At 35.4% G+C, this 27,968-nt stretch overlaps 2 protein-coding genes across 10 annotated transcripts in view; one reads left to right on the forward strand and one right to left on the reverse strand.

The window, feature by feature from the left end:
* The window catches only part of Erap1 (endoplasmic reticulum aminopeptidase 1), a 27,113-nt gene extending 17,464 nt beyond the window's left edge, over positions 1-9,649 (forward strand). For both annotated transcript variants that reach the window (XM_076856984.2, XM_076856985.2), the window contains 8 exons: positions 585-664; positions 1,150-1,333; positions 2,642-2,798; positions 3,428-3,612; positions 4,475-4,636; positions 5,130-5,270; positions 5,794-5,875; positions 7,913-9,649. In XM_076856984.2, the coding sequence (XP_076713099.2) occupies positions 585-664; positions 1,150-1,333; positions 2,642-2,798; positions 3,428-3,612; positions 4,475-4,636; positions 5,130-5,270; positions 5,794-5,875; positions 7,913-8,068 (1,147 nt within the window). In that variant the 3' untranslated portion in view covers positions 8,069-9,649. The remainder of the gene's footprint in view (positions 1-584; positions 665-1,149; positions 1,334-2,641; positions 2,799-3,427; positions 3,613-4,474; positions 4,637-5,129; positions 5,271-5,793; positions 5,876-7,912) is intronic.
* Positions 9,451-27,968, reverse strand: part of Cast (calpastatin) — a 113,116-nt gene continuing 94,598 nt past the window's right edge. For 5 of the 8 annotated variants that reach the window (XM_076856989.2, XM_076856986.2, XM_076856988.2 and 2 more), the window contains 9 exons: positions 27,490-27,573; positions 25,328-25,378; positions 25,087-25,158; positions 20,785-20,883; positions 18,488-18,592; positions 17,079-17,171; positions 14,898-14,963; positions 12,501-12,571; positions 9,451-11,557 (listed from right to left, as the gene is read on the reverse strand). In XM_076856989.2, coding sequence (XP_076713104.2) covers positions 12,521-12,571; positions 14,898-14,963; positions 17,079-17,171; positions 18,488-18,592; positions 20,785-20,883; positions 25,087-25,158; positions 25,328-25,378; positions 27,490-27,573 — 621 coding nt within the window. In that variant the 3' untranslated portion in view covers positions 9,451-11,557; positions 12,501-12,520. The remainder of the gene's footprint in view (positions 11,558-12,500; positions 12,572-14,897; positions 14,964-17,078; positions 17,172-18,487; positions 18,593-20,784; positions 20,884-25,086; positions 25,159-25,327; positions 25,379-27,489; positions 27,574-27,968) is intronic. The other 3 variants (XM_076856990.2, XM_076856987.2, XM_076856991.2) reach the window with 2 other exon arrangements.

The following is a 27,968-nucleotide window of genomic DNA, read 5'->3' on the forward strand; positions in this document are numbered from 1 at the left end:
TAAACTTTTCCAGTTGTCCTAAATTATCTTTATATTAAGTTAGAAAAATATCTGCTTCAAGATTCAATATAGGAGTACATATCATATTTGTCTCATTGTTTTAGTCACCTTTTATTCTGAATCAATTATTCAGTCTTTGTGTTTCTTGACATTCTTGAAGAGTATAGCCAGTATAGGATATTCTAATCTTTCAATTGTGTTTTCTACTGTGTTTTCATGATCAGATTCAGATTCTGCATCACAGGCAGAAATTCCACAGATATGACATTGTATCCTGCTGAGTATATGATTTACAAGGCACATGATATCAATTTGTGTCTGTACATGGTCACTGTTTTAAAATAGGTCTCTGGCCTGTAATCACCAATCACTGAAGCCCCAATTCCCAGTTCTGCTCAAGGAATCCGAGAAGGATGAATAGTGCCTGAGCTGGAAAACAGTCTGGATATGTTTTGAGATCTTGGATATGGCAGTTTTTATACCATCCTGTTCTAAGCTAGCCAGTGCCTAGTGTATGGCAGGTGATTTAAAAACTGTTTGTTGAATTAATAAAAATATAAAGAATCTATCCTCCTTCCTTTTAGGTACCTATGGCATGTTCCATTGACATACATTACTAGCAAATCAGACTCAGTTGGTAGATTTTTGCTGAAGACAAAGACAGGTAACTTACTATGAAAATTAAACTAGTTGAACTAAAGGAGGAACTGTAGAAATGTGTAGGATTTAAACACTAAGTTTCTTTTGCTGCTTATCTTGGTTAAAACAAAAGGGATTAGGTTAAAATATTGAAGAATTGCCAATGTAATGCCTGATAGAAATTAAAACAGTTGAGTTATGTAATGTGAAAAAGGAGGGATTACCAATGAAAATCCTCATTACTTTGTTAATACTACTGGGGCCTATAATATGTATGGTCAGAAATGCAGTTGCATTGCTTTCATAAATCTATAAATCTCGCAAAATTTGTGTCTAAAGCTGGTGTTGGCTTTTGTCTATGGGTTGCTGTTGTCTGTTTCCTAAAAGGAATAAGTGATTTTAATGTTTGATATTAAACTTTTCTCTAGTTTCCTTGTCCAGTCTCTGATCAGAAAAGCTTTCATCAGTCAAGATAGTAAATGGAACTATGATTTGTTTTATTTGCTGTAGATGTGCTCATCCTCCCAGAAGCAGTGGAATGGATCAAATTTAATGTGCGAATGAGTGGCTATTACATTGTACATTATGAGGATGATGGATGGGATTCTTTGACTGGCCTTTTAAAAGGGGCACACACAACTATCAGCAGTAATGATCGGGCGAGTCTCATTAACAATGCATTTCAGCTTGTCAGGTAATACAAGCTGTGCAAAGTCCTGGTTTATTTCTAAAAGCAGCTGTTATTACTCAGATTCTTGATTCTAAAGATGAAAGTGATTGATTGATTGCTAATGTGAAATTGAAAGGTGTTTCTTGTAAGTTCTTCTAACAATTCAAGGTTGCTTTTAACTTTGTAATTAACCTGCTGTCTATCTGTTACTGATAGGTAACTTGAAGTATGGAATCAGTATTTTAACCTTTCTCATTAACAATTCAGATCAGACTGTGGTAAATATGTAGAAAGCCAAGATACAAAATTATTTTTCCATCCTTAAAGCCTGGTCCTATAGCTTTCCCTTGTCCAGCTATGGCCTCTCAGGTTTATTCCATGCTGGGACTTTGACCACCTTGCAGCCGTCTTAAAGACCAAATATACCAGACCCAGTTATTTGCATTGAATTTGTTGACTTAAAGGAGAGATTTTCTCTAAACAACAGATACCTGAACTTCAGAACATTTCTATGAATATAGCTCATAACATTTGGCCCAACCAAATGACCTTTGCGTGGTTGAACAGAGAGTGAAAACTCTCCTTTTTCTTTTTTCTCCCATGACAATGATTTTAAGAAAATGCTTGCCAAGCCTTAAACTTCTTCAATGTTTAGGCAGAACTAAAGTCTTAAGGGTAACCATCCAGGTGGGAAGGGGTAGCTCTGTTATTCATGCCCCATGTCCTTCTACCCTGCGTGATGATTCTCCCTTCTGGTCCTTCTACCATCTCACTGGGCCTTCTAAGGTGACAAAAAGCAATGGGGGAGGAGGGTTGCTTATTTGTTTCTTTCTGCCTAAGATTCTGCTTGAGTCTTAGAAGGTTTTTGCTTAATTATATAAGCATATATGGTACTACTGAGACTTTGAACATCAACCCTCTATTAGGAATAGTTTCTATGTGCATCCAGTGTCTTTTTGAAAGAGGCAAGATGTGCTTACACCAGGGATTCATACTTTTGCTGAATGGCAGTTTCTCTTGACCAGGTTTCCTAAAGGGTCTTTGATTGACATCTCCTTCTTACCCAGAAAGCTCAGCACACAATCCAGTGCTTCCTGAGGGAGTTGCAGTTCATCTTAACCACAGGCTAGTCCTAGCTCTCTTAACAAAACTTCTTCCCCTGTGTAATCTTGCCAGACGTTATATGTGACAGAAAAGGTACTAATGTAAAGGTTATTATTTATGAGGGACTCATATATGATTGTTTTGCTAGAACATTGTTACATTTTGAAGCAAAAAAGGTGATTTCCTGGATTTTCTTTTAAAACTGTAACCATGGTCTCTCTTGGTCAGTATCGGAAAGCTATCAATTGAAAAAGCCTTGGATTTAACCCTGTACTTGAAACACGAAACTGAAATTATGCCTGTGTTCCAAGGTCTGAATGAGCTGATACCCATGTATAAGTTAATGGAGAAAAGAGATATGAATGAAGTGGAAACTCAATTCAAGGTAAAAACCTGAAGTAAATAGAAAAGTTATATAATTATGTTTTGCTTTTCTTGTGTGTGAAAAAGCACTTACCTTTATGTATTTTTGTGTCTTCATAATAATATCAAGGAAAAGCCAATAAAAGTTCAGTATGTGGATTGATTAGCAAAGATTTTGATTTTATTTGGCACTAAAATAGGAATGGCTGTATTAGAATTCTATACTTAATTGTCATGGTTTGTTATTCCCTTCCTTCACACACTTTTTATTTCACTTCTGTATTACAATGGAGAATATTAAGATTTTCTGGGACTGTCAGGGGTACCTGAAAGAAGCACAAAATTGTTACTTTTGACAAAATGTCATAAAGTTTTATTGTATAATTTGCTCTTTAGTTTAAGAGTGGTAGTTCATCTTACAATATCTTTAGGAAAGATTGTTAAGCAAATACTAAAACCATTCATCATTATTTCTTGTTTTTGACTCTTTTCATAATTAAATATAAACAGAGATGCACAGTTTAAAAAGTAAGATTTGAATTAAGCTTTAAAAATCAGTCCCCATTACCTGAGGGAGGGCTCGATTATATAAACATGAAATGGCCTGTGATATCATGCCACATGTCACTGTCCCCTGTCCTACCCCTGCAGGCTTTCCTCATCAGGCTGCTGAGGGACCTCATTGATAAGCAGATATGGGCGGATGAAGGCTCTGTCTCAGAGCGAATGCTGCGGAGTCAGCTTCTCCTCCTTGCCTGTGTGCGCAAGTATCAGCCTTGTGTACAGAAGGCAGAAGGCTATTTCAGAGAGTGGAGGGAATCCAATGGAAATAAGAGGTCAGTCCTACGGAATAACCAATTTGTTAATGAAAAAGGTATCTTTCCTGTTCCCCAACTTTGGTGCTGACCAATGAGAAAAACGAGTATAGACATGTCTCCAATAACTGTCCTTTTTTGGAAAATAAATTGTTTTTTAAGATTTATCTCTATATATCTCCCAACTTCCAGTTTTAAGAAATACTGGGAAGGAAAGAGCCAAATATCTATGTAATTAGAAAGGGATTATAATAATTTCCATTTTTGTATAGCTAAATGAAAATCTTACCAAACTGAGATGGCCAGACCATACTGAAAAAGAGGCAGTGCATTTTATAATAGCATCTCTGGGCCTCTAAATTCCCTGACAGGGGTACCTGGTTATTGCTAACACTGTCTATGCAAGGTAGGATTCTCACCATATCTGAAAATCTCTATCTTTGTTCTTTTCTCTTTGAAGCTTAAATGCCATCCAGGAAACATGATGCCAACAATCTATATGCTGTGTTTAAAGAAATGCTTACAAAGCAGTGGTTCTATTGGACTCCTGACTTGCACTCATTGAGTAAAATTTGAGGCTATTTTGAATTTCTTTTGACTTGAAAGGTGACCAACTATGGAGTCACTCAACATTAATAAAAGATGATATATAGGTGTTTATAAAAATTACATTTCTCATTATGTTTTTGAGAAGGTTGCTTAAAATCTGATTTTGCTTCTTTTTTATAAAATATAACTGAAGGAGATCAGTAATTGTTGTGTATATTCCTAGGCATATTGTTGGAGTATGGGGCCAGTTCATCAGTTATTAATTGGTCATTGTTATGCATCTAAATGTACCTTCTGTATCTCCAGTTCTCACAGGGTGTGTTCTTTCCCACAGCCTGCCTATCGATGTGACCTTGGCAGTGTTTGCTGTGGGGGCCCAGAACACAGAAGGCTGGGATTTTCTTTATAGTAAATATCAGTCTTCTTTGTCCAGTACTGAGAAAAGCCAGATTGAGTTTGCCCTTTGTACAAGCCAAAATAAAGAAAAGCTTCAGTGGTGAGTCATTCATTCATGTTCATATGGCCAAGGGAAATTAAATTAGATCAGATCATTCTGGCACCTATTTTTGTTCTCCTGGCCAGGAATTCCCTATTTTTCTCAGAACATTTGTGCAAGTGGGCACACATCTAATGAAAAAGGCAAATAATTAGGGAGAACCAGGTGTTGGGGAAAATATTTAAAGGAATATATATTGTATATCTTTAAAGAAATAATGTACTTGGAATATTTACTAGATATACCCTTCTTAACTATTCTTTTGAGCAATTAAGATGCTATATGAGGATTGGTATTATGAATGTGATTTAAATGTCAGTTTTTATTATTATGTTGCTATGTGGGTTTATCAGGACTCTGGTTCCCAATTTACCTTTTTGGCCTTTATTATTGGCAGACTGGTTTGTTCTTTTACAAGTTACTTTATTGTAGTTTTTTTATAACTATTTCATCACCTACTCATTGCTGACATTTCTTCTCTTAATCATTACAGGCTACTAGATCAAAGTTTTAAGGGAGATATAATAAAAACTCAGGACTTTCCATATATTCTTACACTCATTGCCAAAAACCCAGTGGGATATCCATTGGCCTGGCAGTTTCTGAGGGAAAATTGGAATAAGCTTGTACAAAAGTAAGTAATGCCAAAATGTCTTGCTGGGACTGGACAAGTTCTTTAACCTTCCTGCTTTAGCTTTGCTGTTTGTAAAAAAAAATAGTAATAGTCTAAAGGGAGTTTTTTGATTGATGATAGGAAGTAGAGGTACTTAAAATATCCACATAAAATGTAAAACCCTGTTTCAATGTTAACTAATACATCTGGATAGTAAGGTTTTCCATTTGGTCTGGAGTGAACCCTCCCTGTACCCATTGGACTATCTGAAGTCAGCCTCCTACAGGTCAGCCTTATTAGCTGTTCGCATTTGCCTTTGTCTAGCTCTTGTAGCACTGCCTATCTCTATCATTTCTTTTAGATACTAATCTTTTATTCAGATGTTGGCATGTTTTATATTTTACCACTAGATCTTAACTCATTGAAGAATAAAGATCATATTTTACATCTTTTTCATGCCTCATCAGTTTTCCGTTAAATGCTATTACATATATGCTGAATGGATAAATATTTCACAATATATTTGAACAATTTCCATTTCTAGATTTGAACTTGGCTCGTCTTCCATAGCCCACATGGTAATGGGAACAACAAATCAATTCTCCACAAGAACACGGCTTGAAGAGGTAAAAGGGGGGAAAAATCTTTTAAACTCAAGTGTAATCAGCTACTAAATGTGGGAAGTCAAAATACTTTTAAAAGTTTGATGAACTAAAAATGGATTTTGTCACTTAGAAGCGGTTCAGGGTATTAACAAAAGCAAAAATCGGTTGCAAATAAACTAGTAAAAACTATGCCTTTTCTCAAACATGTTAAGTCTTTGCTCTGTAAGTTAAAATAGGGACATAAAAAGATACTTTGAGAAAACAAGTCCGTGTGTTTAAGGAGTTAAAAGTGAGTGCTGGGGTTGCAAATGACTGAAGTGGTCATCAGCAGTCGTGAAAGAGATGGATCTGTAATCTAGGTTCTTCACTATCCAAGCTCATGGTCTTCCTTCTACTTATGGCATATACCATCTACTTCCAGAAAGAATCTTAGGCATCTTATAAAATCCATCTGCAAAATAATTGTTAAAATTAAAAAAAAAAGCTGTGTTATGGACAGGAGATAACTGAATGAGGAACTATACTAAGGATAATTATTACCATCCTATCCCTAAATTTATCACAGAGTTTCCTAGCAGTCAGGCAAAAATGAGAAATCCACATGAGTTATTCTCATGGTCTAGTAAGAGGAAACATGAGACATACGAGTATTCTACAAAAGCAGACTTTCCTCCAGGCTTAAACTGCTTACTGCATAGAAAATGTTCTGAGAAGGCAGGTTTGAGTCAAATACTCACTTGATGTACTATATTTGCAAGGCAGATGAGGACAGAGAGTGAGTTTTGGATCAGGAAAGGGTTGACAGATGGCTTTGCTACCCCTTTGAAGAGAGGCTATTTTCTGGTAGTGCTGTCATGATGGGTTCCCCTTCAGGATTAATGAAATATTTTGACCAACTAGTGAAATTACACATGTGCTTTGACCAAAGAGTACCCAACATGATTTTGAATGAACTGGGCATGTTGGGTACAACATCTTGGGTTCTGGAGAGTGACACTAGGATGAGCTACAATACAAGGTGGAGCGGGAGGGGGTGGTCAACCCCAGTGGGACGTCCTGTGTTCAATTCATTGAGAAGTTGTACTGAGATGTAACTTTAAACAACTCTACCTCATTCTAAATTGGAATTTGAGCTTTCTAAACCCAATTATTACCCTGTCTCCCTTGCTTCTAGACTCATAATATGGTGTTCTGACATGGATTTTTAGTTGTCTGGAATCTATGTTGAAAAAATAATACATCTTGGCCTACACTTGCTTTCTCACTACAATATCGAAAATTTATGGTTAATGCTGTGAAAACTTATGGGGAAAGGTTAAGAACCCTTTAAGGTGAAATAAAATATCACAAAGTTCAGTGCTGCAGCAAAGCTACCTATCCTCCATGTGAGCTCAAGGGATTCAGATTCCCAGAGGTGAAACAAAAACATAATATTTTTGAGGATAGCGCCAAGAGTCACTTATCTCTTTAAAAACTATGAGGAACTTTTTGTGATTTTTATCTTGTGAGAACAATACATGAATTGTGGATTAGGACAAAAAAATTGGCAAAGCTTGGAGTCTTACCACCCTAACTTGCTAAGAGCCCTGTTCCCTACAGTGTTTCCATAATGACATACCAGACCAGGCCCGTGGAGAAAGGCTGCATTTATGTGGTTGGAACTGTTTTGCTTGGCAAAGAAGATACTCTGCATATTCTGCTTTTTATATACCATGTTTTAAAAATATTGTTTGCATTTGTTTGTATAGAATAGAACACACATTAAATAGACACACTCAATTAAATCTTAATTATAAAATTGTAAACACAGTGCAGCCCTGGCAACTGTGAATAAATAAGAGTTGCAGAGAAAAAAACACAAAACCTGACATCATGAGGCATGAGCTCATTTAATGTAGCTCAAGCTTATGTGTACCTAATCATATCCAGACACCTGGGGCTGCCTTATAGAATTTTGACAAATGCTGAAATTTTGGCTTCAGTTATAATTAGCCTGGGGTTATATTTGCTTAATGTAATAAAATAAATTTAAAAAAAATATATCTTTTTTCTCACAAGGTAAAAGGATTCTTCAGCTCTTTGAAAGAAAATGGTTCTCAGCTTCGTTGTGTCCAACAAACAATTGAAACCATTGAGGAAAACATACGTTGGATGGATAAGAATTTTGATAAAATCAGAGTGTGGCTGCAAAATGAAAAGCTTGACCTGCTGTAACAATTCATTTATTGCCAAGTTCCTATGATCTATAATCACCAGAATTTTGTTGAATGTGAATGTTTTCAAATAGCAATGGTCATTTTGGCTCCAGCTGAAGATACTTCCTTTCCCCCTCAACTCTCTGCATTTGACCATTTCACTCAACAGACAGCAATTAGTTTTTTCATCAATGGACTGTGGCTGCTATTTACAGGTGCCTTATGATGTAAACCCAAGTGGTGGGTTCCCTACCACAGAGTAAAGGACTTGATTCTTTTTGTTTTATATTTTATGCTTAAGCCATGCAGTGTCCAAACCCCTGTGCCCCATGTGTCTGTCATAAGCTGGCTCTCATTAATGTCCTTGTTAAGATGTAATAGTGAATACTGAACAATGAACACTGGATGAATAATTAAGGCAGAAATAGCTATGCTGGCGCTCTCCTGTTGACCCTTCCAGATCTGTTGTCCACTCTTTCTTCCCACTTCAGGTCCAGGTTCTGATGTGTAGGGCCCAAGTCATCAGACTTCCTTGTCCTCTGAATTTAGTCAATGGCAAGCCCATGAGTTTGGAGCTGGGGTTGGGTGAGGAGAAGGTGCAAATATTTATTCCTTTGCAGGCTGCCGCAGGCTGCTCTCCACCAAAGGCCATAGCTCTTGGGAGGTGGCCCTTTTTTCCACAGTCTTCTCCATCTCTGGATTCTGTGATCCTTTCTGCACTAGGAAATGCAATGGGAGCCTGGCACTACCAGTCCTGGAGATTGTGATTTTTCACACATGCTGCCCACATCTTCATAAAACATCCTTGTTTAGAACCCTCCTCAGATTATTCTGAATATCAACTATTTTCTCAGGAACACTGATAGAGTATTCCCTTCTGGAAAAAAGTATAGAGTGCATTCAGGTCCATAGGACATACCTTTCATTTGCTCTGGAAAGCTGTTGATTCTTAGGTAGAGAGGTGATGGTTTCTCCTTCTGCTCCTCATTTGATATAGTTTTTAATTCCCAAATAATACATCATTGGCACTTACTGCCAATAAATCATTGTAGAGTCAAAAATATATGTTAGTACACTGGGAATTAAAATTATTTGCTTATTTTAGGCTAAATAAAGACAATGTATTATTTGGTTTTGGAGACTTACATGTGATTTTTGAATATGACATTTTTTTGAATATATTGCATATTTCAAGATAAAGGTATATGATAGTCACAAAAAATGTTAAAATATGTTGCTCTAATACACTATGGAATACAGTGACTCTTGGAAATAAATGTGTTTACTATTTCATTTTATATCTATTGGATGGTTGATGTTTTAAGAATTAAAAAAATTTTAAAACTCACTGGTAATATCTCCCTAGACTAATTTACTTCTAACAATAATACAAAGCCACAATTTTAATGTAAAATATTTTGCTTTAATGATGTTTTATTTCTTGATTAATGAAACACAGAAATATTGATTTTCAATTTTGGTCACTTGAGGAAACAATCTACTTTGGAAAAACTGATTTTCTAAACAGATACAATATTGCCACAACACTGTGTGGAAACCTATTTGGTAATAAAAATATTTGTCTATTCTTTACTTCTTAGTGGATATTTGCAATCATTTTCTCTTGACTAGATTTTTTTTAAAAAAAGAACTGCTTTAGATCCCATTCTTTCTCAAGTCATTGTGCATTACTAGCAAACATTCAAGTTTAAAGATATTTCTAATAAAAAAGGTATATTCCCAAGCATCTCAAATGAATGCTTACTATTCTAGGCATTCTTAAACCTGTGGATCTTTCTATATCATTTAAAAATATCTCTCTATATTCATGGAAATTAATAATAGTGCAACCATATCTTTGCACACAAAATGTCAGTGGTCAAAGATTTCAGTCTTTTAAAAAATGAACAAAAAGAGCAATACCTAATACTGCCCAAATAGGATAATTAGGTACAGAGTTAAAGTTCATCAAGAAAGGTGTTTTTTTTTCCTTTTCTTGTTAATGGTTTGAATGTAGAATCATGACTACTTCTCTGATGGGTCAGAGACTTGTTTTAAGTAGTGAGGTTTGAAATCCTATAGGTATGTGCCTGATTTGTAGAGAATCCTTTTAGAAATTGTTAACAAATTCAAGGCCCATTAATGCAGTGTTAATTGTTACTTGTCCTCACCCCCATTAGACAGCACTGGTCAGATTATATTCATGTTTAGTGAAGTTAGTGAAGTTCTAACAAAAATTTTAAATTGATTTTAAGGAAGGCTGTGCTCTCTAGAAACAAGAAATTCCAAGTCTGTTTAATTATATGTATCTGACATCTTTTACTGCATCCACTGCCAGTAAATAAAGATGAAATTAATTATTTATCAAAATCCATCAATGATATCAGTGCAATGCTCATAAACTATTCATTCAGAAAGATATGAGAAACCACTCAAAGTTGTAGGACATCAGAGTTTAGTTCTTGAATTACTGTGGGGGAAAATCAGATTTTAGATTTTAGTGTACATATATACATATGTGTGTGTGTTTTTTGCTTTTATTTTAAAGCAGAGCTTTGTTTTTGTATTTAGAAAACTAAACTTTCATAAAGCCAGATGCAATACAGTGCAAAGACTAACGTGGTAAATGGCTCTAAGCAAACAATTGCTGTTTAGGCTTTACGTAGAGAGAGTAGAAAATACAGTTTAATAACATGCTATACCAACAAAATTCAAGCCATATGAATATTCTAAGGATTAAATGTTCTTGTTCTTGAAGCTTACTACACATCATCTAGCCTGTGTCATAATCTTTTGCTGACTTTTGATTAAAGTCTCAGTGAGTTTTCTCTGACTATAAGGTGCAGAAGTCCTCACCCCTGGAAATGAAGAGTTCATACTGAAAAGGAGGATTGGTGCTTCCTGGTTTGTCCAGGTTACATAGTATTCATTTATTATTAGCAGCCCAAGAGGAGATATTTGCCCAATGTACAATATTTTATGTTTGACCTACAAACATTAACCCAAAGAAACATCAAACACAGTTCTGAAGCCCAAGAGAAAAGAGGCAAATAAGAAATCAGAACATTGATGAATGTTTGTTTAAAGCTTTGTTTTCCAAATGCTAAAAAAAATATAATAATAAGTGCAAACTGAAAATGCTAATGAGATTTACAGGCACTGTGTGTAGAATGTGCAAAGTCTGCAAGGTTTTTCTTTCTATTTTTCTTTGGGGGGGTATTTAAGAAATTTTATCAAATATATTTCTTACAAATATAAAGCTTCCTTTATCTCCCAACTGAAGGCAATTTAAAAAAAATTAAAAGTTCATCAACACTCAGTACAATATCACAGGTGAATCAGACAAATTCATTTTCTTTCTGGAAAAGAATAACAAACACTGTTTAGGATGTCAAACGACTTAACAGATACCACTATCTAGAAGCCACCCAGAAGAATGTTCTGTTGCCAAAGTCTTTATTCTTCAAAAGTCACCATCCACCAGCTGAAGATTTTTATATGTAGATACCTTGAAAAATTCAAATAAATCCAGTGAACCCTTTGATGCATAATTTACATATCACAAGCACAGAAAATATGCTATGTAGTGAAAGCATTGTGTAACACACAAGAAGAAGCAATTTCTTATTTTAAGGAAATATGAGAGTAGAGTATTCATAGAAAATTTTCATTAAACTCTGGAAAAAATCTTACAGCAGTTCTATCTTATCACTATACCTCCCCTCTTTACAAGATCCATAAAAATGGATTGTGGTGAGAGAACTGAATCTGAGTTAGTCTACAATTTGAGTTCTCCTAGGCTTTGGTCAGTTAGCAGAGGTATACTATTGTGGCTTATGGTAAGATCTCTCTGCTCTGACAATTTCCACAAGGACGCATCTCTCAAGACAGAAATTCCTTCATCTTCTGGATTTTATCTTCATCTTCAGGCATCATAAATTAGAACTAAACATAGTACTTTACTTTCCAAAATTAAGACAAATAAAAATCAATCTTTTCCTCCTTTGCCTTTGTTCCTTAAACCCTGTAATTTCTACTAGACTCTAAAGGGTACTCCCCCGACCCACACACTGTATGTATATTGATATGTTGGTGCAATGTGAACCAAAGTCATTTCACTACAAGTTGTAACATTAATTTTGCTTTGCTACAGTAACTTGAAGTCATAGCATTTGAATTTTGAAGTTCAATTGGCTTTAGCTAGTTTAAGAATCTTCTCTAATAACAAAATTTTAATCATAAGATTAATGTTTTTAAACATTCTAATATTACAATAATCCCATTTTTCATTTCTCAGACAATGTCTGATTACTCTGAAATTGTGCAAGGTGCATTTCATGATGATAGTATTAAAAAAGCATGAAGTATTTAAGAGGTGGACTTGAATGTTTTCCACATAACACAGGTTGACAGAAGAAACAAAATAGTCTTCACTTACAATGAACACTCACCTTACCAAACAGTGTAAACTTTAACTTGTTTTTCTTTCATCAGTTTTTGGCTTGGAAGCTTCCTCCATTGTCTAAAAGGGAGAGCAAAACCATCAGTGAGCTCCTTCTTTTTCGGATTAAGTGTCAAAAACAGGGAAGGTTTATAGATTTATCAAATTCAAAGATGTTGGTAATGTGAAAATAGGTTGGTTCTAAGTTTCTCTTCTTCAACTGACCAGAACACTGTGTCTTCTTCCCCTTTGATCTTCTAATAGAAAAATAATTTTAAGTGATCCCAAATTTCTCACTCTAAACATTTTTATATTCATATGAATTTATTTATGCAGTGCTGGAGATGTAACCCAGTGGCTTACTCGCAAATGCTCTACCTCTGAGCTATTACCCAAACCCTATAAACTTTTTTTTGAAAAGCCCTTGGTAGGCAATTTTTAAATATGGACAGGTCTTCTTGGATGGCAGTATTTTATCATTCTATAGTGATCCATTATTTTCCCATATTTAGGGCTGTAACTGGCTAGCTAACACACTCATTATACAGGGTTATTAAGTTTTCTATTTTCATTAAGGGGCTAATCAAATACTTAATATAAATAAAATTAAATAATAAGCAAGTAAGTACTTAATCCATCTAAGATATTACGGTATTAGTAACTGTCAATTATGAGTCCTGTTTCTTGTATTCTTTAATAGAATCTAATATAGAAGATTTCATAATCTTGTTCTTAAAGAGTTTTAATGCAAATAGTCTAGTTTTTAAAATTGTACCTTTAATTTCCCATTATAATCAGAGGATCATAATTATAACCATGTGAGTCATACATTCTTAAATTGTCAAATCCAGTGTCTATTGCTGACCACAACATGAGTTATTTTAACAATAGGAAGCTACCAACAGTTGTCCATTAATGTCCAACTAACTCCAAACCTTGGCCTTTTGACACTATGACTTCCATTCATTACCTTTCATTCTACTTTCTAGAGCAACATGAAAACTTATGTACTGATATAGTCTGCATACAGAATGCCCTCCAGAAGTCCATGTATGAAAGGATTGGTCCCCAGGGTGGCACTGTTGGTGGGTGCTATGGACCTTTAAGAGGTGGGACCTTATGGGAGGTCCTTGGACCAGTAGGGGCATGCAACTCAAAGTGGACTGTGTTAAACCATTTCTTCTTCCTTTTTTTTTTTTTTTTTTTCTCTTTTTGCTTCCTGGCTGATGAAGTGAGCAGTTTGCTTTGGCACATGTTCCCACCATGATGTGTGCCTTACCAGAAGACCAAAACAAGGGGGAAAACTGAACATGGGCTTGAATCTCCAAAAGCCATGAGCCAAAATAAACCTTTTCTCTTTATATGTTAATTGCCTTAGATATTCACTATAGTGACAGAAAAATGACTAATACATGAACTAATAATCTCATTAGATACTAATTTCCCTAATAGTTGCAGTCTAATGAATATATTTGACCATAGAAACTGAATAACTATCTCCCCTAATTTTATATACTATTTTCATGCCCTAAAATTTATATAAATTATATATTCTGGTATTATTGAAATAAAGGCAGAAAATTTGAATTGTGTTAAGAACATTCACAATTTATTTTGATGTTTAAAGCTCCAATTACTTAGAAATTATTAATATATTACTAATATATTACTACTTAGTAATATAATAATATTAAGTATATTTTACACAGAAATCTAAAATTACTTAGCATATCATGTATATACATGTACCTATATACATACACACATGCATAAGTATACTTTTAAAATTCAGTTTCTTGAGCAAGAAATTCTAGAGCTAGCTAGTGCTTAAAAATCTTTTATTGTAGATAGCTGTTATGGTTTAGCTAAAGTTTTCCCTGAAAAGCTCATGTGTTGCTCTACTGTTATGTATGTATATCTAAAAAAGAACAACAACAACAACAAAACAATAAAAAAGCTCATGTATTAGAAATATGATATGCAATGTAGGAACATTCAGAAGTGAAATGATTAGATTTTAAGAGCTGTAACCTATTCAGTAGATGAACCCATTTGACAGATTAAGAATTTGAAAGGATTAGGACACTGGGAGGTAACTGTAGGCAGGCGGGGCACAGCTAGAGGAAGTATGTCACTGGGGGTGTACTCTTGGGGATTTTATTTTGCTCTGCTCCTTGTTCTCTCTCTCTCTCCCCCCACACCCCTTTCTCCTTCTCATGCGTGGACTGAACCTCTGAAACTATGAACCTAAAATAAACTTTTCTTTCCTTTAAATTGTTCTTGTCAGATGATTTGGTCACAGCAACAAAAAGTTGACTTACAATAAGAAACTAAATTACTACCAGGAATAAATCCCACTTCCATGTAATTGCTAAACTAATGTTTAGTTTAACAGCCTCATGTTTACCTTTTCTGAATCCTTCGCTTCACCTCCATTTTGGGATGATTTGGAACTGGAAGCCTCCTTCTTATCCTAAAGCAAAGGAAATGCAATGAGGTTACTTGCTGTCATCAATCCACCTAGCAACTAACTCCTGGCTATGATCAAATTAATCTAGACTATTCTTACAAGCAGCCTGTAAATTCCCAATTTAATTAATAACAGGTGTTTTAGTCATGAGTTTTTAAAACAATGGTGAATGTATACAGAAGTGTTTAAGGCAGGAAGTTAAAAGATTAAAAATAAGGTATGAAGTGAACATCCTATGAATGATCTACTGAGTTCCATGGTATGTGACTCACACACAACTAATTCTGATCATCAAAATGGAACTTGTCCATCCTCAAAAAGACAAGAAATAACAAGTGTTTTCTCAAGGGGGTGGAGAAAAGAGAATCTTAGTACATACACTATTGATGGGAATGTAGATTGGTCCAACTATTAAGGAAAACAGTGTGAATACTAAAGAATTAAAAATAGAACTATCATACACCCCAGCAATCCTTCTTCTGAGCATATGCTCAAAGGAGGTGAAATTATGCCCTCAAAAAGGTATCTGCACTTCTATGTTCCTTATAGTATCATTTACAATAGCCAAGATATGAAAATAAGCTAAATATACTTAGATAAATAAAAAAAGAAAACGGCAAATATACACAATGAAATACTATTCAAGCCTTAGAAAAGGAGAGCTTTCCATTTGCCACAGCATGGACACACCAGGAGGACAATGCAAATTGAAGTATTCCAGGCATAGAAAGCAAAATATTGAATGATCTCACGTAGATTACAACAAAAGAAAAGCAGTCAGGCGCAGTGGTACATGTCTGTAATCTCAGGAGCTTGAGAGGCTGAGGCAGGAGGATAGCAAGTTCAAAGCCAGCCTAAGCAACTCAGTGGGACCTTGTCTCTAAATAAAATACAAAATAGGGCTGGGGATGTGGCTCAGTGGTTGAGTGCCCCTGAGTTCAATCCTTGGTACCAAAAAATAAAATAAAATAGAAAAGCTTAAATACACAGAGAGAACGAACAGTGGTTATCATGGGCAGAGCAGGCATGGGGGCAGGAAATTAGGGAGATGTGTGATGTGTGTCAAAGAACATGAAATAGCAAATAAGTAGGATGAACAAGTCTAGGGATCTAAATCACATTATAAGGAGAAAGTTATAAAATTATATTGTATAAGAAATTTTTGTTAAGTAGATTTTAGCTGCTTGTCACAAAAATGTAATAATAACCAATATGTCAATCTGCTTCACTACAGTAACCATTTTCCTATCTTCATGGATCCCATAACATCATGTAAACCTCAAATATACACAAAAACAATTGATGAAAACAAACAAAATAAACTGTACATAAAACACACACACACACACATACACACAAAATGAAACCAAAACTCAGAGCATTTTTGGACTGGCTTTTGTAGTCAAAACCAAGACATTGTTGTCAGTGTTATGTGGAGAAATTTAACAATGCAAACAACTGCAGAACTGGAGGTTACATAGGAAAATAAAATTCATTTACCCTAAAAAGATATTAGGAGTTTCCAAGTGTGAAATAGGATATTGAGGAGGTCTACAAAGGAAATCACCCAATACAAAAAGACCAACTATGCCATGATTGGAAGCTATGATTAATAATAACCAAAGCAAGGTTAAATCTAAGATCTGCAGGATGTATTGTTCTGAGAATAATAACAAAGGCATTCATTTCATGTTTCCTTCTATGTGAATTAAGGGTGGCCGTGGTTTACAGGTACAGAACCTCATACTTGTTGAGTTAGACATTAGTTTTTCATTCACTTTTAATCACATCTTGAGAATCTGCTAAGTATCAGGCATTTTGCTACTGCTAAGCACACAGGTCATCAGTGAATGATGACCATTATTCAACTCTGTTTACATCACAGGACCCAGCTTATAAATACCAAATACTATTGGCTTAAATAAATATTAACAGAATTCTGGACAGGCTGCTTGTCACCCCTGGGGACACATTAAAAGTGTTCAGAAATGATGCATTTTTATGCTATTGTAAAAGAGTGCACCTCTTCTTATTTTAATTTTCACCTTTATTTTATTTTATCTTGAATTTAGAAATCTTTGTAGCATAAACTCAATCTTGCCATTTGCCTCAGTTTACCTGCCCATCATCGTCCAGGAGGTGTCTGTATTCAGGTGGGATAGTGTCATCTCTTTCCCCCAGCTTGTCTCTGTGTTCAGCTTTAGTTCTTTCCTATAAACATTGAACAGACATGATGACTCTTCATTTCCTCCTTCACTTAGAAAAATACATTCTAGGATGCAGCATTTGTTTTACTCTTCTGAGGCAAAACATATGCTCTTTGTTTATTTTTTAAGCAATAAAACAACAAAATGGATGACAACAGTTGGTGAAAAAATGTCAACCCATATGTTTCTATATGTCAGCCTATATCTGTGAAGTTTCTATTTGTATTTTAAATTGAAATAAAGGATTAAATAATTATCTTCTGGAGCCACATTAGGAGAGAAAAACCCAAGGGCATAAAATAAAGTTTTTTCTTGTTCAAATTTCAAATAAAATACATTGACATGTCAGAAGGTCATATTTACAGCGGTGACTATTTTTAACCAACTCTGAAGGAGTTGAAAATTGTAGAAAATCTGATGCTTGTGTTGCTGTGAGGAAGCACCTGCTGGTGTGTAAGCCATACTTGCCCCAGCATCCCCACCTGTGGGTCTCTGCTAGGCTCCGTACAGATTCTGGGACCCTCCCTGCAAGTGGAGTAGAGTTGATTTTTCTAAATTATTAGAATTTCACTTCCCAAATATAAATTAAGTTCACATCACTATTCCTATTATGGAATGACAATTGCAGAAATGCCAGAAATGCCCTGCCTTTGTGACATTGATTTGGCTGATCAGATAGTTACATTGTGGTTCTAAGCTAGTTTCAAAGCAGCTGAAATAGATTAAGTATTGTGCACTGAGTATAAATAAGTGCTTATACCTAGTATATCAAATGTATAGAATTAACTGTGTCCTCTTCATAGTGCTGAACTCAGCCCAAGGCCTCTCATTTGGAGTTTGATTTCAGATTTAGTTATACATGCAAGAGAAGGCTGCTGGGGGAAACCTCTGACCAATACATGAACTTCGCCACTACTAGCACACAAAATGTGTTTAATTAAAAAGTGCACACATATGCATATCATATATATGATGTCCTTATTCCCAAGTAAAACCAGGAAAAGGTAATGCAAAAGAAGAAAACAGAATTAAGAAAGCAGAACTGCCCTGTGTAACAATGGAAACATCACTACAAGGTCAGGTCTCCCAAATAGGACATGTGACTGTCTTAGTGTCTGTTCGACAAACATAATCCTTCAAGAGGAAATAAAGAAATGCCACATAGAACCACAGGGCAGAAAAAACAATGAAACTCAAATTAGCCAACTGTTCACTTAGGCCAGCTAAATATAACATCACAGGTATTTTTTTTTCCTTTTCTGCGGAGGATGGGATATTATATGCTTTAAAAACCTTACATAAATATATTTTTTTTTTTACCTTCACTTTATCTTCCATTGGTTTGTTCTCATCTGGGTCAGGCTGCCTTTGCCCGAGACTATCAGAAAGTTTATCCAAGGCATCGTCAAGCTCTTTGTCTCTCTGCTAAAAAAGTAAATAATTCTAAATTAGTTACTGCTTAGTCAAACTGTATCAGAGGCAAGTCAGCCAAAGAGCCCCATTTTTTCAGGAGTGGACTTGTTTTCTTGGAAGAGAAACTGGGTGGGGTGCAGGAATAGATACGGTTACAGAAGTTGAGTGAAAGGGAGAGGCAGCAGTAATACGTGTCCATTTGACTGGGTTGGAGGACCAGGGCCATATGCCCACCCTGCCCAGAATTCTGGGGAAAAAACCCCACCAAATTATGGAATTCTCTGTGGTAGTGTCTGGGGCTGCACCCCAACAGATGACGCAGAGGTTACCCTCACCCTAGAGGGTCCAAACATAAATGAACCAGTCACTTTCCTTTTATTTAGATATTAAACACATTTTTTTTTAAAAAAGGATATGACAATCCACAGATGTTAGATGGTTAGCAGGTGGGATTTTGCAAAAGAGGATGAGTATTTCATTGGTGTTGTGGGTACACAGGACAAACAGATCTAGAAAGTACATTCAAGAAGTACAGCATGACCACAGCAAATTGTGGGAAGCCATACAGCACATTTCCATCCCAGTACTTCCTGGAGCACAAAACCCCAGAGACAAACTGGCATCACAAGAGTGAATAGGGATTCTCTGCCATAGCAGGAAGGAGGGGATTCAAAAGACTTCAGAGAATTTCTGTACTGGTGGGGAATCGTGCAATCACCAAGAAGCTCATAGAAGTGAAAATGTCCAATGTCCCAGCAAAGATAACTCAGGCGAATTATGATGGTTTAGTTGACTCCTAATACCCAAACACATTCATTTGAATAAATCTTTTTGCCTAGTTTTAGGGATGTCTTCAAATAAAACATGGAGTCAAACTAGACTCTGATAGGGAAAGTGAAGGATCATCACAAGATGCATTTGTGAAAGGCAAAAGGCTTTTGATTACTGTTTCCTAATAGACTCAATAACCTCTGGCCTGAATAGGTGTTAGGAACTGAAATACATATAGCAGCTTGAGTTATCACTGATTGTGTTACACAAGAACTTCTGCCATTAGGGAAACACACACACACACACACACACACACACACACTTTAAAGCCCAGAATTGCAGCTGCTAATGGGAAAATTCCCAGTGGCCCAGTCTGGGCTTTGTCATCTGTGCTTCTGGATATTTTCAGATGGTCCTGAGACTGACCAGACAGGATGAAAATCCATCAGAATCTGAGACTCCAGCACTAAGTAAGCTTTGAAGTTACATCAAAAGAAAAGGCAGCAGAGCTGACCTCACCATAGCGACTTCATCTCTTTCTAGCAAATGAGGCATTGTTCCCAACAGGGAAGATGGGGACCTGGCTGGAGGTCACTCTTTATCTTCTGATGTGTTGTAGATAATGTATCATTTAACATAGTACAGATAATTAATCAAGGAAGTCTAGAACAGCTTTGGACCTATGACCTTGCTTCAGAACTTGTAAACAATTAAAACACTATTGATGCATGAAAATGACAAATTTTTACTGGTGTGAATGGGGGAAAACAATGCTATTCAATAACATGCTTGTAATTTTTTTTTTTTGGCAGGAGAAACTTAAATACTGCAAAATTCCATAAAATAAATCTGAGGTTAAATAACCTGTAGTAAATTATAGCATGTGCCAAAAACTTCATAAAGAAAAAAAATCAATTATCAGGAAAGCTAAGGAATTTTTCAAATCGAGAAATTAAAATACATATACAATATATATTATTGTACTTGCAATTATGGTAAAGCAGCAATCATGTTAAGGTCCTTGACTGTGAGTAAAATGGTTTCACATATGTCATTTCATTTAACCACTTCACAGATATTCTCTGCCATCTTCCAATATAGCCAGTCTAGGATTTTCTAAAATAGAAAGTGCCTAATCTAATAATCTTGTCTATTTTCATTTGATGTAAGCAGGTATCCTATTTTCTTTATTATTGCTGTTTTATAAACATGCTTTTGGAATATTTAGATAAACTGTTTTAAACATATAGTTTTCCATTTTTGTGTCTTTATTTTCAATTCTTTTTCTTATATCAGTCTAACATCTTATAGCACCTTTTATTTTCTAATCTGCTGCCAATAATATACATAGCATAGTCATCTACAATACGTTACATACAAATAGTCATAGATACAAGTATACATAAGTGTTCCAAATAAGATAAGTTGCTTACCAAATTGTCAGGTGGGGGCTTTGCAGGGTGGGTGGCTGAAGCTGGGGTTTGGGAAACCACTTCTGAGATGACAGCAGAAAGTTTATCATCTGCAAATTCCTTTTATGAAAAAAATTTTTTGTCAGTAATATGTTACATATAAAATCATGCCCACAAGGCTTTGAAGATAGCTCTAATGACTGTTCATTCTCTTGATTCAAATACATGCAGAGCAACACAACTTAAAAGAAATTTTTTCCATTTCATCTCTAAAGCATTATTCTATACTATTTTCTATTTTGTAGTCATATTTATTATTCTAAATATTAACTGTTCAATAATGACTTAAAGTTCTGGAGTTTGTTTATATACTTCCCTTTGTACAGTTACGTTGTTCAAAGGTTTTCAAGTTTTTGGCAACAAAAGATCTAACTAAGCTTTAGAAGTGAGTGTTTATAGTGCTGGCTATATTCCACTCAATTGCCCTCTCAGAGTTGCTAGGAGTTTGTGCTGCTAAAAAACAATGAATGAGTGTGTTTCTGATACTACAATACATGTAATATGATGCAAAACTGTTGCTTCAATATTACAATATATGGTGTAAAGTTACAGTTTAATATTTTTCCTGAATGTTGGATAATTATTCCAGAAACTTTCTGAAATAATTTCTTCTCACTTTATTTTAAACAATATTCTAAATTTGTCATTTATGTCCACTTCTTAATTTTCTTTCACTGACTTAAGCCATGTTTACTCTCTGAATCATAAATAAGAGACATGATTACTGTATAACATATGCTAATATTCAGTTGTATTAATCTTCCATAAAAATATTGAAAAGAAGTTTTCCATACTTTGGTTTTCCATATTTTTATACATTTACTTTCCAAATATATTTTAGAATAATTCAAGTTACAGAAAGTACCTTATTGCTATTTTAAAAACAAATTAATACATATAAAATGACTTGAAGTAATTATAAACATTCTTTTAGATATTTAGATAACTGTCTTAGACATATAGTTTTCCATTTTTGTGTCTTTATTTTTCTATTCAATTAGTTTTTTCTTTACATTAAGTCTAACATCTTATAGCACTTTTATTATCTAATCTGTTGCTTGTTTTATTATCTAATCTATTTCATAGCATATATAATGTCATCTACAAATGTTATATACAAATAGTTATAGTTAAAAGTATACACAAGTGTACCTTTTTTAATGTGTTATTTTTTAATCTGTCATTATTCCTCCATAAATTATACATAAATGACTACAAAATCAAATTTTCATAGTTTTTAAGGGAAATGAAATCAGTTTGATATTTAATATATGATTATTGAAATTAAATAGATACTGTGTAACACATTAAGGGATTACCTATCCTTTCTAGGTTTTAATTAAAATATGAATGTATGTAAAATTCCAAATATATCTTTTATATGAACATAATTACTTGATTGTTTCTCTATGATTTTCCTATGAGTAAATGGATGACTCAGTGCCCCTGGGTTCAATGATGTTTTTAATTTTTTTTATTTTGAGACAGGGTCTTTCTAAGTTACTTAGAGCCTTGCTAGATTGCTGAGGCTGGCCTTGAATTTGCAATCCTCCTGCCTCAGCCTCCCAGGGCACTAGGATTATAGGTGTGAGTCACCACATCTGATGAATGCTTAACTTATGATAAAAGCTAGTGACTACTTTAAAAACTTGTTATAGTTCATTCTAGTAATCTTTGTATACCTAAAAATTTAAGTGCCTTTGGATGATATTGCTCTATTCAGTGAAGCTTTAAGATTTGGACCATAATCCCTGTAGAAGCAAGCATGTATAACACTATCTTTTTCATGACATATTCATCACCTGGAAACTACCTGAGTGTTAAACACGTAAAAGAGTTATCTCTAGAGCTCTGGCAGGAGGTAAGCTGGGGGACAGGTCTAATCTCTTCTTCAGTTTTCCTTTGTTCAAATTTTATGAATTGTTTAATTTTGTATTTTTGTTTGTTATTTCCTTAGAAAACTGTTATATGTAGTGATTACTAATAATTTTGTGTACTGATTGTTACTTTTACTTGTTCCTGATTTCCTAGTTTCACAATGGATTGTACTTTTTTAAGACCTTCTTCTTCTCTTTTATACCTGCCAGTGCTTTATAGACATCCATAAAAATCAACTGGGGATTGGCTTTGGACTGTCAATAATTAGGTTGATCTCTAACGCTGATTGCTACCTTGTTCTCATTTTATACAATCTTTTTTTTTTCTTGAGAGAGAGAGAGAGAGAGAGACAGAGAGAGAGAGAAGAGGGAGAGAGAGAATTTTTTAATATTTATTTTTTAGTTTTCGGTGGACACAACATCTTTATTTTATTTTTATGTGGTGTTGAGGATCAAACCCAGCGCCCCACGCATGCCAGGCGAGTGCGCTACCGCTTGAGCCACATCCCCAGACCCGCACAATCTTTTCCTCTTTTTCATTTGCTGGTGTTTTGTAATGTATTAGTTTTTTTTTTTTTTTTTCAGAAGAAGCAACCACTTCAAGCTTCACTTATGCTGCTGCTTTCATCTTTAGTATGAGTCCTTTGCTTCCTCTGCTCCTAGGTCGGTGAGTCTTTTGGGTGGTCATGTTACTACAGCTTTTAGTTACTTAAATTTAAAATTCAACAAACTTTTGGTTTATCTTTTCTTTCTCTGTTATTGATAAAGGCATTTATGACAATAAATACATCTCATGAATACTGCTTTGGTTGCTTCGCAAAGTCTTTTAATTTGTAATGTCTTCTTGATTTTTTTTTCTTAATATTGGGGATTGAACCCAGGGTACTTAACTACTGAGCTATATTCCCAGCTCTTTTTATATTTTATTTTGCGACAGGGTCTTGCTAAGTTGCTTGGGGCATTATTAAATTGCTGAGGCTTGCTTAGAACTCACCATCCTCCTGCCTCAGCCTCCCTAGCTGCTGAGATTGACAGGCATGTGACACCATGCCTGGCTCTTCTTGATTTTTTTTTTAAAGATAATCTATTTTGAATTTACTACTTGATTTCTGTCACCTTAGGGGAATATTTTAAATATTCCATTTCTGTTCTGTTTTATTATGATCAAAGAACATGATATATACAGTAGTCTTGTACATTGGACTACTATGAGCCAGTATATGGTATGTTTCCCCCAATGTTCTTGGGACTGTTCCCCAAAGAGTTTTCTAGTTTGTCCATTTTATTTTTTAACTCAAATCATGTCTTTGCTTAGACAACTTCTTAGGGTGGGGAGGTCATATAAATTCAATGTTACAATTTTCAAATCTTTGAATTCCTAAAAGGGAGAAACCCTGACTATGGTGGTAATAATAATAATAATAATAATAATAATAATAAATAATAAGTTGAAAGGAAGTAAGACCCATTTCCCACACCTGGCTGATATGTTCTGAATTACTGTGATGGGATGATTTCATATCCCCAGGACACTGCTCCTGTTGTACTTTTCCCCATATCTTTTAGCCAGGTTGGGGGTGCCTGTCTGTGATGTGTCCTGCTTACACTCATGATGAGAGGAAGGTCATGGGATGAGGTGACTGCATGTCATGATGTTCTCCTAGGGGCATTGTGAGGAGCACACACTGCTTAGTGGCCTCTTCTCAAAGGGCTTATTGCTTTAGCAAGAGCAGAACTTCAGATCATGCCAAGGAATCTTTATTTTTTCTCCTCCTGCTTTCCAACTGATATGTTTTCTTTGTCATCATCCACACAGGAGCTTCTTAATTTGCTTTTCAACTGACTGTTAACAATACATTCAGTGATTTAAGTAACTGAGTTAGCTGTAAATAGATATACCAGGCCACATAAGTTACTTAAATAGGAACTCTAACAGACTTATATGTTCACATATAAAATGCCATGAAAATCCTACAGTAGAAAAGCCTGTTTGACATTACCAACATTGTCCAATTTGTTCAGCAACATTCCCTTTGAGAGACTATCTATTCCATATGGAGCTAAGTTTCCTTAGGAGGCAATTTGGAAAATGATAAATTACAGAAATGACAGGTAAAGTGGTCTGAGAAGTGATTTTGGAGAAACTCAAATTTAAACTCTCTTTTCATATAGATACTTAACATAGTAAATACTCATTGGTCCAATTCGTTAGACTGTTGAAATCATCCACTGTTCAGAACAATGTTTCAGGTGCAATATATTTTTAATGGTTACAGTGTGTTGAGGACCATAAATTTTGTGATTGTTTCCTCAGCTTCCAAGTCAGACTCTAGTTACAAGTTTCCATTTATTTCTGCCAAAAATAAACCAGAAGTTTCAAACTTACAAGAGAGGAAATGTCCGGGGTACCAGCGAAGTCCTCAGACAAAGCATTGAGAAGGAACTCGTCGCTCATGGGCTGCAAGAACCAGGAAATGAGATCAACACTAGTGACATCTGCCTCCTCTTGAAAAGGCGGTCACCATTGCATACTGATCAGCTCACTAAAAGGAAAACTCTCCCTTTCCCAAACTATCAATCAGGACCAAAAGGAGACAGATACACTCAAAGAAAACTGATTTGCTTACCGGAAGCTGTTCCTTGGGCTCTTTAGCCAGGAGTGGTTTTCCATCTTTATCCTATTCAGGGGGAAACATGGCAATGAATCATTTCACACTTTATCCCAAATATGAAATCTATACACATTACAAGGGATCAATATACCTAATGTTGTACACACTAAATTAGAGTTAACATTTCAGGAAACAATTCTCTCACTAGAGAACACACTCTAATTAGTTCATGCCAACAGTCAGCTCACATGCACCAGGTATTCCCAAGGCATGGGGTTTGCACACCTGTTTACACATAGCTTATGGCCCCAGAGGCCCAGAGAGTAGGCACAGGAGAAAAAACACATGAACAGTCAATGTAATGTGATGTATGGGGTTGTGACAGGGATTTACAGGACATAACAAATTAGTCCCTTGCCTACCTGGGGATGGGCTTTGCAGGAGTTTCCTGGAAAATTCAGGTTAACTTCATAAAGCATGCATACAACAAACAAGCATTGATAACGGGCCTTAAGTACTGAGAATGCATTAGAAAAATAGCATGAAGTCCCAACCAAACTTCAGGAAGCTTAGAGGTGAGTGTTTAAAATTTAAGGCTCAAATTATACTGCGCTTTAAATGACTCCAAGTATAATAAGAAAAAACTGATAGAGCATTTAGGACTCTTCAGGAAAAGAAGATCTATAAATTCATGGTAAATCTAATTTATCCATGTACACGCACACACAAATAAAGCCCAAGGCTATTTATGAAGATATCTCCTGAAAAACTATTCAAGGTGGTTTTATTTATTTTGGTTTTTGTATTTAAAATGTGAGGTACAATGATTTAGAGATAGCATCTGCTTCCCTCATGAAAAACACAAACTCCTTTATCCCTTTCCATTTCCTCTGTAGTCCACTTGCACCTTCTGATCCTTCTTCCATTAGGAGCAAAAGCAGAACCTGGACTTGTTATCCACCATCCCTTAGCTGCAAAGGTAATAAATGTCCCAAGTGATACCTATGACCCTGGGGACCTTTCTGCTCCACACTCAAATTGAATAAATCTTCTATCACCCCATCATCAAGTGTATGGAATGGAAAATTTGAGATCTGCCTTCAGGAGCTGACTTTCACTGAAGAGACCTGATGTAATTACGGTGGATGAATAAAGGTGTATTATTTAAACAAAAGATCAAGCCAACACTTGGAAACGTTATAAAGAAGAAGGTAAGTAAGTGTGAGCTAAATTCAGAAGAGGATGAAACCACCACCAAACAGAGTGGTCAGGGAAAGCTCATCACTTAAATGCTGCTACTAAATTTCAGTGAAGGCAGTACGTTACCCACCACCTACTACAGAGCAAGTTAACTGCACCCGTCTGGCTTCTACTGGCTTCTATCTGTGGAGACAGACATGTAGCTCTGAAGACGCTCTCTAAGAATTTGCAAAGCAACATACAAATAAGCTCAAATTAAGAGAAATGCCATGGTTTCAGTTGCATTGTGAAATGCAGAAAGCCAGCAGAATAAAGGTGTCTAGAATAAACTTTCAAGCAGTATAGCTCCCAAGTTGCTGAATAAACGTAGCAGTGCATGTGGATGAATTTAATTTCCTATAATTGTTAAAAGTTTAGTTGCACCTTCTTTTAAGTAGTGTTATGTTATAAAGATGACTGACATTTGTCCATGCATCTGCCCTGCTTAAGTGACCACACTTAATCTATGAGATTCCTAATGGGGTCTTTCCCTCTCATGCTCATTCTGTATAATCTGTTCTTGCAACATAAAAGAAATGGGTCAGTTTTATCACTTTATTTGATGACAAACAGGCTCTCAGTTTTTTGACTTATATCTTAGAGTCACAAATTTTTCCTCATAGTAAGTATCTGCTCTTTATTCTTGTATTACTATCTGCGCCTAAGGTTTCCTGTATTTCTGCACTAGGTATGCAAAGGAGATAACTTTGGGTAGCAGTGCCAATAGATTTCTTTCACTTAAGGCTGGATTGAAGTCTCAGTTAGAAATATTTTAGCTTCATTTCTGGTTTTCTAACATGATATCTGTGGACTAATACAGTGAGTGTTTGAAATTTTAGAAAATAAGATCTTAATATTCCAGGTCTATTCCACATCCCTTCATTATGTTTAAGAAATCCAGAATGAATTAAAATAAGAAAATATTCCAGCCTGTTTACCTTGACCTCCTCTAACCTATAATCAGGAGGAATAGTTTCTTCTTTTTCACCAAGTTTTTCACGATCTTCTTCTTTGGCTTTCTCCTAAATAAAAATCATATCATTTGCATAGTTAATATATTTTCTTCCTATAAAATGGATACCTGGGATAGAGTGACTAAATTTGAGGTAAACAAATCTATCATTATATTCCAGTATATATATGACCATACATGAAGAGTTCCTCCAGCAACCCAATTTCTAACACCACATCCAAGCTTAGCAGTTACAGGCACCCCCACACAGGCTGCCGGGCTGAGTGCAGATTGCAAGGAGCAGCAGGCAGCTGCCACTTCACACAAGTTCTCAGCAATGGGAAGGCAGCCATGGGAATGCAAAGGTGAAACTCAAAGAGCTTGGACATATGCATGCTGTCCATTCACTGTGGGAGTTAAACCCTGGAGCTTCTTCCGGTTTAATTTATTGACAGAACAGGCATA

The sequence above is a fragment of the Callospermophilus lateralis genome, chromosome 5 (genome assembly GCF_048772815.1).
Source record: "Callospermophilus lateralis isolate mCalLat2 chromosome 5, mCalLat2.hap1, whole genome shotgun sequence".
In the NCBI taxonomy this organism is placed as follows: Eukaryota; Metazoa; Chordata; class Mammalia; order Rodentia; family Sciuridae; genus Callospermophilus; species Callospermophilus lateralis.